The 16,735-nt window shown below is 48.5% G+C and overlaps 1 protein-coding gene across 1 annotated transcript; it reads left to right on the top strand.

Moving 5' to 3' along the window:
- The first annotated feature begins 1,763 nt into the window (after positions 1-1,763).
- Positions 1,764-5,968, top strand: LOC123054805 (probable E3 ubiquitin-protein ligase LUL4). The gene is made up of 5 exons (XM_044478656.1): positions 1,764-2,380; positions 3,743-4,235; positions 4,334-4,460; positions 5,392-5,508; positions 5,683-5,968. The coding sequence occupies exons 1-3, from the start codon at positions 1,911-1,913 to the stop codon at positions 4,445-4,447; spliced, it is 1,077 nt and encodes a 358-aa protein (XP_044334591.1). The 5' UTR covers positions 1,764-1,910; the 3' UTR covers positions 4,448-4,460; positions 5,392-5,508; positions 5,683-5,968.
- The last annotated feature ends 10,767 nt before the right edge of the window (positions 5,969-16,735 follow it).

The following is a 16,735-nucleotide window of genomic DNA, read 5'->3' as shown; positions in this document are numbered from 1 at the left end:
TAAATTTTTTGTTAATGTTCACAAAACAAGTGTCTATAACATCTAAAAGTTTCAGACCAAAATTCAAAATACATGTTGGAAAAAAAGGACATATCTAGCATAAATGATGTCAAAAGAAGACAAATCTAGCATGAATAATATCAAAAGAAGACAAAGCATCTGGATTTGTTTTTTTGTTTCTCAATCTTTGTTTTGAATTTTTATGGTTTGTAGGCACATGTCTTGTGAATATTCACAATTTTTTTTGAACGTTTTGAAACATTTAAATGTGACTTCTCAAAAAATTGGATTAGGAAAGCATGTGAATATCACCCGATACGTATTAATTTAGTGAGCTTATTTTGCGTTTAGGGAGATACTACATCAAAACTAGTGCTGGTGATTGCATTCTCTAACTCTTAACACATCCCGGGAATTGAGCCTAGCTTAGATGGATAGATTCTTTGTGGTGGAATCAGTCCACCAGGGTATTTTTCTGGATTTATTTCAAGATTTCCGGTGATGTTTGTTCAGCATGAGATGTTTTGTAATGTGTTCGAAAAATCCACTCTCAAAACTTAATCCCACAAAAATCCTCTACACTGAAAATAAACTTGACTCCCAATATTTTCTTGTAATTGACCTCTTTTTGCATAAAATAATAATCCAATTTAGTTATATTTGACACTATTACATGAAACAAGGGAAATGTTCTCTCTCTATCAGCCTTTTCATCAAACATCTTGTGTGTGTCACCAAAATGAGCGTGGTTGCCGACGAGAGCTCACCGTGAACACTTTGAGCAGGCGAAGAGGAGCCATAATCCAATTTCTGGCCTCATCGGCAATTGAGATCGCGGTGGTCAGCGCGACGTTGGCATGGGAGCCAACCGCGAGCCTTGTGGGCCGGATGGTGGCCAGGTGCTGCATGGCGGCAACCGCGCGAACTTTGGCTGCAAGGTGGTAGCGACAGGAAGAAGCTCGAGAGATGGATAGAGGCATCAATTGAATTAGGAATGGGCCGAGATAGCTCGTCGAAGCCAACAGCGTTGCGACGAATACTACTCTAGAGATGTTGTCGTCTGCGTCTATGACAACGAGGATATGTGGCCGTTGGGAAGCGGAACTTCATCCCGTAGAAAAAGCTGGAATTAAAGATCAAGAGAGAGCAAAGCATCTCATTTTTCGGGTGGACGAGGACTTTTTGAACCAAAGGGCCGAGCGAACGCTCTAGGGTTCATGCGCAGGATCCGACTTCCCAAGGGTGTTGCTCGGAAACGCTAAAAATCTGACGTGTTAGAGTGGCGTTTTTTAGAAACTGTTGTTTGGGATGAATTAGAGTTTCTCTAAGGTTGACGAAGCCATGGGTTTGAATATGCAATCCCATCACATCACATGAATTCAAGTATCCATGGGCTCAAATTCGGATTCTTTTTTTTTAGGGTACAAATTCGGATTCTTTTTTTTTAGGGTACAAATTCGGATTCTACTATTAACGACAGAACGCGTTTCGGTGGGATCACGTTACCCTCCCTCTCCTCTTGGGCGGTTTGGGTACGGACTAGCACGCTTCTATTTGGGGAAAGAGAAGATGTACCACCCGCACCCTTCCCGTCCCGGTCCGTTTAACTGTGCGCCGACGGTGACAACGGAAGCAGGCCGAGCGAGAGCAGGGCAGAGCTAGTCGCCGCTGCCAGCGACAGCTCCTTCCATCCACCACGGGATCTCCCCGCGTGAAAAAAAAACCCCTCACCTCGCCAGAAAAAGTCAATCCGAGTCCTCTCCCCACTCGCGTCAACTCCGCCGTACGCCCGCACTCCCACGCGGCCTAAGCAACCTCCTCCTCCTCCTCAAATCCACCGCCCCAACCCCGGCTCAGCCTCGCCTCCTCCTCCCGCTCCTCCCACCTCCCCGGACCCGCACCCGGAGGCTATGGGCGGTTCCTCCTCCAGCCGCCGGCGGCGGGACGACTACTACCCGCCCCCGCCGCCGCCCCTACACCACTACTCCAACTACCCGCCGCCCCCGCCGCCGCCGCCGCACCACCCCCAACACCACCACCCGCCTCCCCCGCCGCCGCACCACCACCACCCCCACCACCCGCCTCCCCCGCCGCCGCCGCACCACGGGCCCTCCTCCTCCGCCGCCGCGTACTACTACAACCACCACCACCCGCCGCCCCCGCACGCGTACCACGGCCCGTGGCACCCCGCGCCCCAGCCGCCGCCGTCGCAGATGCCCGCGCTCACCGGGCCCCCGCCCGAGTTCGTCGGCCACCAGCAGGCGCTCAAGGTGAAGAACGACATCAACCTGCGCAAGGACACCATCCGCCTCGTGCCCGACGCCGCCGACCCTGACCGCCGCCTCGTCTCCTTCACCTTCGACGCGGTCACCGACGGCAGGTGAGAATTGGCTGTCTCCAACGCTGAGATCAGGACTAGATTTGTTTTGCCTGGTCTAAATTGTGTAGCTACTGCCTACTTGCTGACCTGTATAGCAGGGTTTTGTTCTCCTAGGGGTGGCTACAGCCTACAGCACATAATTTAGGCTAAAACTCTTGTTGGAATTTGGATACTACAAAATTGACCTATGTGAAGCTTAGAGCCTGTTTGGGACTGCTCCATCCTTCCAAAATCAGTTCCACTCCACCAAATCCACTTTGAAGTAGTTCCACCCAGGAGTTGCAGCTCCACCATAGAGTTTGGCTTCTAGCTAGCTCCAGCTTCAAGAATGCGAAATTTTGGTGGGAAAGATCGTGCCCCAGGTTTTGCCGGGGCGGCGGTCTGGTCGTTGCTGACCAAGCCGGTGATGTGCCCGGCCGAAGCCGAAGCTTGGGCAGCCATGGCCCTCCTCGCTGGGCCGTGGCTCGGAGGCTCGAGGGGGGCTGAGAAACCGGGGGTGGGAGGAAGAGGGCCATTGAATCTATCCATTCCGGTGGTCGTCTCTCTAGCGTTGTCGTCGTGGCGGTGGCGGTGCTAGGGGTGTGGAGCAGCGCCCTGTTCGTGATGTGGAGGAGAATGAAGGGATACACGGATAAGGAGGGGTTGCGTGCGTGTGGGGTACCGGTCCTCAAAAAGAAACAAACCGTTATCCACTTACCAATGGCAGTGTCCCAACTCCATGAGGACTCCTGAAACTAGAGTTTTTGGAGCACCTCCTGAAGAGCTACATGAAAAATACGGAGCTGTCCCCCAGATTTGAGTTTTTTTTTGCGGAGTGGGACATCATGGAGCTACCCTGTTTGGATTGTGGTTTTGAGAGTGGAGCTGGAATTTACGGAGTAGAGCAGTCCCAAACAGGCTCTTAATCTTTGAGCAGTGAAGGGTAGCTTTTCAATCTCATGAATTATTGACTTCTTATTCACCTTTGTATCAAACGTGAAGGATAGATTAGAAAAGATGGAGTTACAGGCATTGCTCGATTAGTGTACTTAATCTGAACTGAAACCCTCTAAAGGGAGGGGTTATTTAAAATTTATAAGATGTTAAAAAATGTTGTATGCGGGGTTTGTACATCACCTGCAATTGTAGTTCCTTTTGAACTTCTGCAGCATAGGTGTAACATATTTTACATTAGTTCTCGTGGGTACATGACATATTGACTCGTTATAGAAGTTGTAAAATCCATTTTACTAGGTGAAATTTTATCTGGTCGTTTTGATCATATTCAAGCCTGTTTAAAATTATAAAATCCAAGTCTGGTTAATATTCCAGCTTTCTTTAATGTTTAATGACCATATTTATACTTATTTTTGTGTATTGCAGTTTAGTTATACATTACTTTGCCAAGGAAGGAAAAGATTGCAATTTTTCTTCAGTGTACCCAGACTTGCAGACACCAACAAAGATACCTTTCCAAAAAGGATTGGCTCAAAATTATGTCCAGCCCTCTGGATCTGGAATTGATCTGGGTTTCTTTTCTCTGGATGAGCTTTCAAATCCTTCAGAGGAAGTATACCCACTGGTAGTTTATGCGGAAGCTTCTCCATCTCCAGAGGAAGGTGGTCAAACAGTAAACCCCACACGGGCACAAATTACACTTGCTGTTATAGAGAAACATAACGACGATCTTCAAGTCAAAGTTGTCAAGCAAATATTGTGGATTAATGGTGTGCGCTATGAGCTGAAAGAAATATATGGGATTGTCAACTCCACGGAAGCTGATGTTCCTGATGCTGATGATGATGGCATGGGGAAAGAATGTGTTATCTGCCTGACAGAGCCAAGGGACACTGCTGTTTTTCCTTGCAGGCATTTGGTAAGATAACTAATTGTAGCCTGCAGTTCTACTTTTGCTTTCTCAGATCTCACTTACATTACTTAATGTTGTTATCTGATTGGTCCTATGTTGTACAGTGTATGTGCAGTGAATGTGCACAAGCTCTAAGGCTCCAATCAAATAAATGCCCCATATGCAGACAGCCTGTTGAGAAACTAATGGAGATCAAAGTTAGGAGTGCTGAGCCATAGGAAGAGTATGCTGGTATGGTTGTTTCTGCATTCTGTTGTTTATTGTCCATATCTTTCTAAATAATATCAGTCTTCAAAGTGCATAGTTATGTTGTTGGTTGCGATCTAGTAATCATCTATTTTGGAACGGAGGGAGTAATAATGAATATTAACACTATCATTTTGACACTTGAACTATGTGTGTTTGATGTTTCTGGTAGTTTTCTAGGTAAGCTATTAACTAGGACATGGTTCGTCGAAACCAACCCTCATCAAAGTTTTGTAACATGCCTTTTATTGAGTAGATTTACAACATTGCACATCTTTTCTGTGTGGAGTTAACTTTATAGTTCTGTAATACACTAGACTTGCTCTGGCTAAGTTTCTCCCAATATATATGGTAGAATAGCCTACTAAATTTTTTAAGCTTAGCACATAAATTAAAGCACAGTTACTTGGTTTGTATAATTGTAGGCATGGTTAATTGTGTGGTGTACCTCTATTTTTTGGAATTTGTAAGTGGCATACTGCAACCCAACTGTACCCTGTTCTTGTTAGCCATGGAAAAAAGGCATGGTTCGCTGCTTAGTGTCAGAGCCTTGCTGAGGTTAATGTGGTGAAAGATGATTAAAGCTCACTAGCGGGCTTGAACCAGCTTAAACGCATTATGGTCATTTTATATGGACTTGATTTGACGCATCAGTTTTGCGATGAATGTCAACTTAGTAGATGATGATACACATTAAGGAGATGTAGGTGTTAGTACTTCATATAAAATTCAACAAATAAGATGGGATGTCTTCCATACGAACTTACAGACCCACCATTGCTGCATTTACTGATACGAAGCTATGAATCTAGAGAGTCCTTTCCTGAGTGGGTACAAATGCATGAAAGACCTAATTCTTTGCTTGGCCGTAAGTTTTTGCTCACCTCTTTGTACATACAACATTCTTTCACTGCAGGGAAATACCTTTGTTTCCTTCAATTTGGTGGATCTGAACTCGAAACTATATATTAGGGGTGGATCTTTTACTGTGCCAGTTAGGGGGTCAGAAGGGCTTGACAAAGCAAATTACTTGGTAGCGTCAAAATTATAACATCATTTTGCATTCCCTATCTATACTGATACACCAAAGTTCTAGTCCAAGAAACCGAAGTTGTAGAGACACCGAATGAATTTAAACTGTCTTTGAAAATTATATCCATGTAATTGTTTTTTACAATGTGTAATGTTGTTTGTTTCTGCTTGACAGTTTGCTCTCCATGCTGAGGATGTGTGAATAATAAGCTGAAATGATGGTGTATGGGGCTTCATCAGCTCCCTGAGTTTCTTTGTGTTTCTGCTTAGCGGGCAAAGTCTTTGGAGAATTACGAGTATGAATTGTACAGTACAAATGTAAAGCTGTGGCGGAGATTGGGCATACCCAAACATGTAAAAGCATCTAAAGCCTGTGAATCCGTGTACATATTGGTGTGGATTTTTTGCTGCTACTACTTGTGTCGGCAACCTGTTTTGATCACATGCACTTATTATTTATCCTGGAGAAGCTCGGCTGGCTGATCGGGAGATTGAGCAAGAGGACTGAGATTAATATGATGTATTCGTTGCCTGTGAATTTGTTGGACGGACTCGACACCCTGGGCATCGCTGTCTCACGAAAGGCCCCCGCGTCGCTCTCTCCCTGGGGCGACTCCGGCGGCGACCCTAGATCCGGCCAGAGCGGCCGCTCCCTCCCCTCGCCGCCGCCGGCGGCCTTCGTCGGGCAAAGCCCGTGCGGAGAGCGGCGGCGGGCCATGTTCTTCCGGCGGCCGGTTGCCGTGCGAGCAAGGGGACTCGCCGCGGCTGGCGTCCGTCCGGTGGCCTTGCCTCGTGGTGACGGCCGGCGTGGCTGCAGAAGGTGCGTGGGGGCGGATCTGGCCGGCCGCGGCTGGATCTGGCGCGGCGGCGGCTGGGCGCGACGCCCCGTGGAGGTGGCCGGCGGTCGCGGGGTTGCCTGCGGCTTGCTCGTCGGCGATGGAATGCTGGGGCGGCGGCCCCAGGACGTGGCGGTGTCGACGTGCTCCTCTCCCGCGGAGGTCGTCCGGCGGCAGCCCATGAGGTGGCGGATCCGGGGCCCTAGCGCCCGGATCTGGTGGTGAGGCGGACCGTTGGCCTGTGGCGGCGGTCCGGCAGAGGCGCACCGGCTCTGGTCCATGGGGGTGGCGGTGTCAGGACCCCGACTCGAAGACACATCGATCTAGCCTGTAATACCTCATATCACTTTGCGGCCTCACGCACGGTATCCCCACGGGTGTTGCCTTACCTTTGCCCGGGACCGTTTGCGCCTTTTGGCTCATGTATATGATAGTGTCGCTAGCATCCATATGTTAAGGAGCCCGGGCTGACATGACTAGTTGTAAACCCAAAGTGGCACAGACTTACAGGGACATGCATCCATGACCCAGCAGCGAACGTGTCGGTCATCAGCAAGTGGGTCCGGGCTGTAGCACTGGGCTAGCAGGACTCCGGTAAACCGGGCTGTAGTGGGCTAACAGGACTCCGGTACTCAATGCGTGACATTTCCCCGAAGGGACAGACACAGAAACGAAGAAGGACACATGCCGGCCAGCCTAAGTGTTCCCGAGCAGTAGCAGGCTACCATGGCTCAGTGGTAACACTAGGAGACATTTCCCGGTAAGAGAGGCTACTAAGGATAAACAACTAGATAGTCAGATCCCACACATACCAAGCATTTCAAACATACACACAATATGCTCGATATGTGCAAATACAACAAGGCATCACAACATGACTCTATGACACAAGTACTTTATTTAAGGCTCAGAGAGCCATACATCGCACACACAAAGGTACGGGTCACACGACCCAACATTCAAGTCATACAGTCATACAAACCAACAACGGAAGTAATTTGTCTGAGTACAGACAACTAGAAAAATAAAAGAGGCTTGGAAAGCCTAGCTATACTACTTGGTCCTTCACAAGCTCAGGATCACCACCTGGGCCTTAGCCTACTCATTGATGTCAACGTCTACGTAGAACCCATCAGAAGGGGTTGCAGCGTCTTCTGTAAAAATGTAAATTATAGCAACATGAGTACAAAGGTACTCAGCAAGACTTACATCAGATCCTATATACATGCATATTATCAAGAAGGGTTGGTGGAGTTGTTGCAGCAAGCCAGCTTTGACTCTTGGCTAGGCTATCCTACGAGACTCCAACTTGAAATGGTTTTGCGTACACGAGTCCACTACTCACCACTTCAATACACTACCGAGGATCCACCTCCGTCTTCCTACGGAAGAGCCATCCTCGGCACTCACACTTATCTTGAGGCTTTTAGTAGTTTCCATTTACTTGTCTATGAACTGTATAGGCAACCAAGTAGTCCTTTACCGCGGACGCGACTATTCGAATAGATCATGATAACCCTGCAGGGGTGTACTTCTTCATACATGTTTCCACCACTTAGCGTCTGCACACGACATGTGCTCGGCAGACTTCAAGCGAAAGCCGACGTGGGTGTAGACCACGACCTACCTAAACACCTAAGCCTCTAGTCCAGGTTTATCGCCTATCCAGGTTCCATCCGCAGGGAGTCCGGCCGAGCTTTCTCATACGGCTCCGAACGATGTGAACAGGGTTCCCGAGATACCTAACGGGTATTCGGTACACCCGGCCACGTACCTACCGCATCACAGCCCACCCCTACGGTCAGCGCTGTCCACGGCCTCCAGTAGGCTACAAACACCAGAAACTACTTGCAACTCCTGGACAGAGAACTAGGGTGAATAAGAAGCCGAGAGGGTCCATTGGTTTCGGGCCCAATGCATGGTAGTAGCTGATTCTTAAATCACACATACAGATCTCAGTGCTTAGGGTCGGCTTCAATGAAACAACCCACCATGTACTCCTACATGGCCTCTCATCGATACCTTTACCAAATCGTGTTCACCACACCACTCTCATTACTGACATAATCATTTCACTCTAGCCCATCACCCAGATGAACCAGACCTGACACGACTCTAAGCATAGCAAGCATAGCAAGGTAGGAACACCACATTCATATGGCTCAATCAACTCCTACACATGCTAGTGGGTTTCATCTAGTTACTGTGGCAATGACAGGTCATGTAGAGGAAATGGGTTCAACTATCGTAGCACACAGCAGTTTGAAATGCTTTGTCTTAATGCAGTAAAAGAGAGCAGGAGCGAGAACATGGGATTGTATCGATATGATCAAATGGTTGGTTGCTTGCCTGATGGTTCGATGCACTGATACGGTTCTTCGTTAGGGTAATCACGATACTCCTCGGAGGCAGAACCTGCCGCAAAGAACACCGATACACAACCATCACCAAACAATGTGCAACAATATGATGCATGCATGAAACATAGCAAGATGAGTGTGTTGGGCTAATGCAACTAGGACCAGAAGGGTTTGAACCAATTTGAATCAGAGATTCAAATTTCAAACTTAAACATGGCCCTTTAAAGTGTTTTTCTTTGTTCTGTATTAAACATCAGGTTAACTTGTTTAATCATGCATGAAAATAGTACAGATGGATAGATTGGATTTTTCTGATCATTTTTCATATATAATTTGTCTGATTTGGAGTTACAGAATAAAAGTTATGAATTTTTAAATTTTAAACTATATTCTGGAATTTCCTATATTAGATTAATTCCAGAAATTCAATTATTGCATCAGCCTGACGTCAGTGTGATGTCAGCAGGTCAACGGGACACGTCCGGGTCAAACCTGACAGTGGGTCCCGTGTGTCAGTGTGATTAGATTAATTAAAGTTTAATTAAAACTAAACATGTTTAATTAACAGGGCTGGGCCCCACCTGTCATTGACTCAGGGGAGTCAACCAGGGCCCACCCGTGGTCAAACCCGGGTCGGCTGCACCGGCGTTTAGCCGCCGGCGAGCCCGACGCGGCGGAGGAAGTGGTTTTGGCTGTTTCGGCCGCCAAATGGGTCGCGGAGACCACCGGAGTGGAGCTGAGGACGAGCCGCAGCTCTTGGTGGAGTCCGTTGGGGTCGGGGTGGCCGGAGTTGGCGCCGGCGACGACTTTGGCGGCCACCGGGGTTCGGCCGAAGACGAACTTGACGCTAGAGGGGTCGGTGAGGCGCGGGGAGTAGCTAGCTAGGTGCTACGTGACACGGTGAGTATGATGGACACCGTGGAGTGGCCGGAGGGTGACCGGGAGCACGTCGGCGACGAGCTCCACGGCGGTGGGTGCGGTTGAGCTCCGGGAGGTCGCTACACGGCTCGGGAGCAAGAAAAGAAAGGGGGGGAAGATGGCCAAGCTCACAGTGAGTGCGACGAGGCCCTTAGTGCGGCCGGAGATGGACCGGAGCGACGACGGCGTTGAAGGGGATCTCCGGCGACGGCGGTTCGGGCGAGGTCGTTGCGGTGGACTCGGGCGTTGCGAGCGCTCGGGGCTCGGCTTGCTCGATGGAGTGGACAGCGGCGGAGCTCCTGGACACGATGAGAGGACGCACGGGCGGCGGGGAGCACGGCTACGACGAAGGCACGGCGGTGGTGGCGTCGGTCATGGCGGGGAAGCGCGAGGGGGAGGAGATGGAGAGGAGAGGGGGTGTCTGGGGGATTCGGGGAGCGAGGGAGGCCGATCCACGACGTCACCGGGCGAGGGGAGCGGCGAGGCGGCGAGCAGGTGCGTGGCGCGCGCTGCGGTCGCCGTCGGGCACCTGCCTGCCTGCCTGGCCGGCAAGCAGCTCGCTGGAGCGGCGCTGGGCTGGGCCGGCAGGTGGGCCGGGAGCAGGCGTCAGGTAAGTTTTTCCATTTTCTTTCTGTTTTCTGTTTTTTTAATACTCCTGCAACTTTGTTGAATTAAATAAAATACTTAGGCAACTCCTAAAATCACCAAACTACTCCTGGTCCATAGTTGGATTATTTCCAACATGAAACATTTTAGTTTGGAGATACTTGAGCATTTAAATATTTTATATAATTTTAAATGCCCAAATTCAAATATTTATGATTTAATTCAAAAACCCTAAGATGGCCTAGGAAAATGTGCATCACTTTTGGCAGAGGTTCTGAACCAAGACAAAAATGATGGGCATTTTAGAAGGGCATTTCAGGTTCATTGAAAAAGTTTTTAGTAAACCCTAATTGGTTTCAGGGGGAACTGGGGGTTCTGTCATCCCCATTTCAGGTTTCTGATGAAAGAGTAAACATGATGCAACACTCTAATGCATGGCTAGCTAGGGTGTGACAACTCACCCCCACTCAAAAGAATCTCGTCCCGAGATTTGGGTTCCTCCGGGAAGAAGGCGGGATACTCAAGTCGAAGACGATCCTCCCTTTCCCAAGTTGCTTCATCCTCAGAATGGTGCGACCATTGTACTTTGAGAAACTTGATATTATGACGTCGAGTGGTACGCTCGGCCTGATCGAGGATACGCATGGGGTACTCTCGATATGTAAGATTATCTTGGAGATCAAGCGTTTCGTAGTCCACTCCACGGATAGGATCCGAGAAGCAACGCCTAAGTTGAGAAACGTGGAAGACATCGTGGACTCTGGAGAGGTGCGGAGGTAGTTCCAACTGGTAGGCAACTTCTCCTCTTTTAGCGAGAATGCGAAAAGGTCCAATGTAACGAGGAGCCAATTTGCCTTTGATACCGAAACGATGGGTTCCCTTCAGAGGGGTAACCCGAAGGTAAGCCTTCTCGTCAACCTCGAAAGTCATAGCCTTATGTTTTCGGTCATATTGACTCTTTTGACGAGATTGGGCTGTTTTCAACTTTTCACGAACGATGCGAACTTGTTCTTCTGCTTCCTGAATCATATCCGGGCCAAAGAATTGTCTTTCCCCGGTCTCTGACCAGTTAAGGGGTGTTCGACACCGTCGTCCATAGAGAACTTCAAAAGGGGCTTTACCCAAGCTAGATTGATAGCTGTTGTTGTAAGCGAATTCGGCAAATGGAAGGCACTTCTCCCAATCCATTCCGAATGAGATAACAGAGGCTCGAAGCATGTCTTCTAGGATCTGGTTGACGCGTTCCACATGACCACTCGATTGAGGGTGAAAAGCGGTGCTAAAGGAGAGGCGGGTTCCCATAGCGTTTCGGAAACTTTCCCAAAATTGAGAGGTGAAAAGACTTCCTCTATCCGAGTTAATTTCCAAGGGAACACCATGGAGAGACACTATTCGGGAGATGTATAAGTCTGCCAGCTGACTAGCGGTTATACTCTCGCGAACCGGTAAGAAATGGGCCACTTTGGAAAGACGATCAACAATGACGAAGATAGCATTATTCCCTCTTTTGGTCCTGGGAAAACCGGTAATGAAGTCCATACCAATTTTATCCCATTTCCATTCAGGAATAGCTAAGGGTTGAAGGGTGCCAGCAGGCCGTTGATGTTCTGCTTTTACACGACGGCAAACGTCGCAGCTAGCAATATACTGAGCAATTTCTCTCTTCATCCTAGTCCACCAGAACCTCTGGCGTAGGTCCTGATACATCTTAGTACTACCGGGATGAATGGTGAGAGGAGATTCATGAGCCTCCTTAAGGATCAATCGCCTCAGGTTTCGCACTTTGGGAACCACTAGTCGATTCCCGAAGTATACGACCCCTTGATCATTAATGGAGAAACAATTCGCCACTCCTTTCTTGATGTTTCTTTTGATGCGGGAAATTCCCGGATCTACCTTCTGTGCTTTGATGATCTGGTCCGTAAGGGTAGGTTTCGCCACCAAGGTGGAAAGAAAACCTTGAGGAACAATCTGAAGGTTAAGCTTCCGAAATTCCTCATGGAGAAGCGGTTGACTTTGTTGTAGCATTAGGTTGTTACAATAAGATTTACGACTTAGCGCATCAGCCATGACGTTGACTTTCCCTGGGGTGTAAGTTATTCCTAAGTCGAAATCTGTGATCAACTCAACCCAACGTCTTTGCCTGAGATTCAAATCCGGTTGGGTGAAAATGTACTTCAGACTTTGGTGATCAGTGAATATTTCGCAACGGTTACCGAGGAGGTAATGTCGCCAGGTCTTAAGTGCATAGACTACGGCTGCAAGCTCTAGATCATGAGTAGGATAATTCTCCTCATGTGGGTGCAATTGCCGTGAAGCAAAAGCAATTACATGTCGATCTTGCATGAGAATGCAACCTAATCCTTGTCGCGAGGCGTCGCAGTAGATAACAAAGTCCTTGGAGAAGTCTGGCGGTACCAGCACGGGAGCAGAAGTCAGGCGTCTTTTCAGTTCCTGAAAGCTGTGCTCACATTGTGGAGTCCATTCGAACTTTTTATGTTTCTTGAGGAGTTCGGTTAGAGGTTTAGCAACTTTGGAGAAGTTCTCGACAAAGCGACGACAATAGCTCGCTAAGCCCAGAAAACTCCGAACTTGTTTGACCGATTCAGGTGGAGTCCAATTAAGGACGGCTTGAACTCGCTCAGGGTCAACAGCAATACCTTTACCAGATATTACATGACCCAGATAGGTCACTTCCGACAACCAGAATTCACATTTAGAGAATTTGGCATAAAGGCGATGCTCTCGAAGTTTCTTCAACACTAGCCTTAGATGTTCGGCATGTTCTTCCTCGTTCTTGGAGTAGATGAGTATATCATCGAGATAAACCACGACGGATTTATCCAAATACTCCATGAAGATTGAGTTCATTAACCGAGAAAAGGTGGCTGGAGCGTTGGTTAAACCGAAGGACATGATGGTGTACTCGTATTGGCCATAACGAGTAACAAAGGCCGTTTTAGGAATGTCCCCATTTCTGATTTTGATTTGATGGTAGCCCAACCTCAAATCCATCTTGGAGAAGACTGAGGATCCAGCGAGCTGATCATACAGGTCGTTGATCCTGGGGAGCGGATATTTGTTCTTGATTGTGACCAAATTGACAAGTCGATAATCTACAACCATCCGGTCCGTACCATCCTTCTTCTTGACGAATAGGACGGGGCAAGCCCACGGAGATGAGCTAGGTCGTATGAAACCCTTTTTCAAGGACTCATCGAGTTGTTTCTTAAGCTCGGCTAGTTCTAGTGGTGCCATCTTATAGGGTCTTCTAGCAATCGGGACGGTTCCTGGAATGAGGTCTATTACGAACTCAACATCCCTGTCAGGTGGAACACCTGGCAATTCCTCTGGGAAGACATCCGGGAAGTCACGGACTACCGGAACGTCCTCAAGGTCTGGCAAAGGGCTGGCGTTAAGAGAATATAATTGTCGCTTGGCTAACCGGGTCAAGACATTGACTATCTTGCCCGAAGGATGAGTGAGTTGAACAGTCCTAGAGAAGCAATCAATTTTGGCATGATGAGCTGACATCCAGTCCATACCCAAAATGATATTAATATCTGAAAATTTGAGAGCTATCAAAGATGCAAGGAAAGCAAGTCTGTCGACTTGGATTTCATTTCCATAACTTACCCTGGAGGTCTGCCATCTAGAACCGGGAGTAGAAATTTCCATAGTGGATGGCATGTCACAGAATGTGGTGTTATGCAAACGAGCATAGTTCTCGGATATAAATGAATGAGAGGCTCATGTATCGAAAAGAACAGATGCCGGGTGGCAATTAACAAGGAGCGTACCGAGAACGACGTTGGGATCCTCTTGAGCTTCTTCGGCAGAGATACAGTTGACATGGCCACGTGTAGCGGTGGCCGGCCTGGCGTGGAACACTTTCCCTGTCGGCTTGCCACGGCCAACAGCTTTAGCAGATTGGTTGGGGTTGGTCTGGGGACACTCACGCATATAGTGGCCAGATTCCCCACACTTGAAACAAGTCACGGAACTGGTACGTGGAGGAGCATTGTTGGTTGGACCACCATAGGGCTTGGCTGGTGCAAACTGTTGTATGGGGCGAGGCGCCTGGAAGGATGGCCTCGGTGTGAACCTGGGTGGCAGGGCGGTGTTGGGCACCCACACGCGGCGCTTCTGAGGACCAGCACCGGATGAGGAACCCATGTCACGGCCATGCTTGCGTGTTGCGTCATAATCAGTCTGACCAGTCTCAGCACTGATGGCCTTGTTAACAAGTTTCTAAAAGGATGTGCACTCGTGCAGACGAAGGTCGCGGCGAAGCTCAGGACTAAGCCCCTTACAGAACCTTGCTTGCTTCTTGGCATCGGTAGAAACTTCCTCAGTTGCATATCGTGCGAGGTTACCGAACTCCCTGCTGTAAGCATCCACAGAGAGTCGGCCCTGAGTGAAACTGCAGAATTCCTCATGTTTACGGTCCATGAGACCCTCCGGAATGTGATGTTCACGGAAAGCCTCGCTGAATTCAGCCCAAGTAGTGACATGGCCCGCTGGGCGCATAGCTCCATAATTCTCCCACCATAGACTGGCGGGGCCTTCAAGATGATATGCGGCAAAGGTGACCTTGTCAGCCTCAGCTACTAGCGCGGAACGCAACTTGTGAGAGATACTGCGAAGCCAGTCATCAGCGTCGAGAGGCTCGACGGAGTGGTGGAACGTGGGTGGATGTAACTTGATAAAATCACTGAGTGACACCACGTTAGTCCTCTGATGGTGTGCTGTGTTCTGTTCAATACGCTCCAACAAACGGTTGGTCTCCCGCTTGTTTCTTTCGGCTTCCATCATAACCTCGGCTAGGGAAGGAGGATGAGGCAGATTTGCATTCCTGACTTCACTGCCTTCGGCCTGCTCTTGAGGAGCAGGGTTAGTGCGTGTGTTGACCATCCTAGGTAAACAAGACAATGATTTAGTCAGAATGATAAAATTCCGACATAGGATACAGAATGTAAGGAATAACTCGGAATGCAAGATGATCATTCGTATGACATGGTAGATACAGAAACTGCTTCTTTATTCCAACGTCATACACACCATACAGGGTTTAGTACAAGACCAAACAAGGTACTATTACGGTGAAAAAAAAGGATTACATCTCATCGGAGGCATTCCCAGCTCCTATACATTATTTTTCTACACCTCCGGAAGGCGATACAGCTAGGTCATATCCCACGAGTCACGCAGGACGATAGACGACACAGCTAACACGAACTAGTGATACTACCACTAACTCAGACCGATCCGTAGTAGTCCTCATAGAAATCACCTCCATAGCCTGGAAGCTCAACATGATCATCCGGAAACAGACGATCTCGCGGAGCTTGTGGACCATAGGGGCTAGGATGAGGTCTTGGACCAACAGACGGTGGCCTGCGGGGACCGCGAGGTGGGGTGATGCCTCCTACATCACGCCAACCCATCACGTCTGGCAGAGCAGATCTCACAGGATAGAGATCGCGCATATCCGAATATCCAGCTTGCACCGCCGGTGCAAACCGAGTCAATGTGGCCCAATGGTCAGCACGGGTATTGAAGAGCTCTAACCTCAAGGCCCGATTTTCACGGTCCTTATCCTCGAGCATCTCAGCAGTGGTGCGAGTCCGTGAATCCTCCTGAATGGGGTCAGCATAGATAGCCTGAAGATACCCTTGTGCTCCCGGAAGTGATCCTGGCATATACCGGAAATCAGAATCCCGAAATAGGCCAGACCTGACTCGCATGATGGTCATCATAGAGTAGGCGGCGTCCTGCACAGCCATCTCAATAGTAACCCCGAGTCCATAGGAGCAGTGAAGGGGCTCGGTGGACCCAGGATAAGATGGAAATATCCTGACAGTGCAGAGATACTGGCTTTGATTAAAGTCTCGGAATTGCTCTTCAACCGTGTACTCAGGATACCAACGGTATCCAGCCTCAGTCATTACCCTGACCAACATGGCGGTATGGCCGGGTACATCTAGGCATCGAGTCAAGCGAACCACTTGATTGAGGTCGCGAGTGGCCATCTGAAAACACAATCATAATGCAAAGGCATTAGAATTTCTTAGCAAAATTTCGGCAGCATAACAGCTGTAAATGCTCAAGAAGGATTTTGAGACATTTGACAAAGGATTTCGTACACACTCAACATCATCATATCAAAGTTCTGAGTCCATTCTAACAACATAATGTGGTAGTAGAACTGAACTGGGCTTGTATCCATCAACCCTATAAGGTACTACTGATTAGTAACACGTGAACCTGATAGAGAGAAAGATCCTAATTCCTTAACCCCCGGTGGAAGAATAGTCTGACTCAGATCAGAATGTCATAAGATAAAGGAGTAAAAAGAACCTTATGTTCCAACCCACAAACAATTCCCCTACATATAACTAAAGAATTTCTAGACTCAACATCGACCAGTTTGGCTTGGAGAACCTACAGGCAGTCCGACTCTGATGCCAACGCTGTCAGGACCCCGACTCGAAGACACATCGATCTA

Source organism: Triticum aestivum, chromosome 1A (genome assembly GCF_018294505.1).
Source record: "Triticum aestivum cultivar Chinese Spring chromosome 1A, IWGSC CS RefSeq v2.1, whole genome shotgun sequence".
Classification (NCBI taxonomy): domain Eukaryota; kingdom Viridiplantae; phylum Streptophyta; class Magnoliopsida; order Poales; family Poaceae; genus Triticum; species Triticum aestivum.
This window is presented reverse-complemented; position numbering and strand designations above follow the sequence as displayed.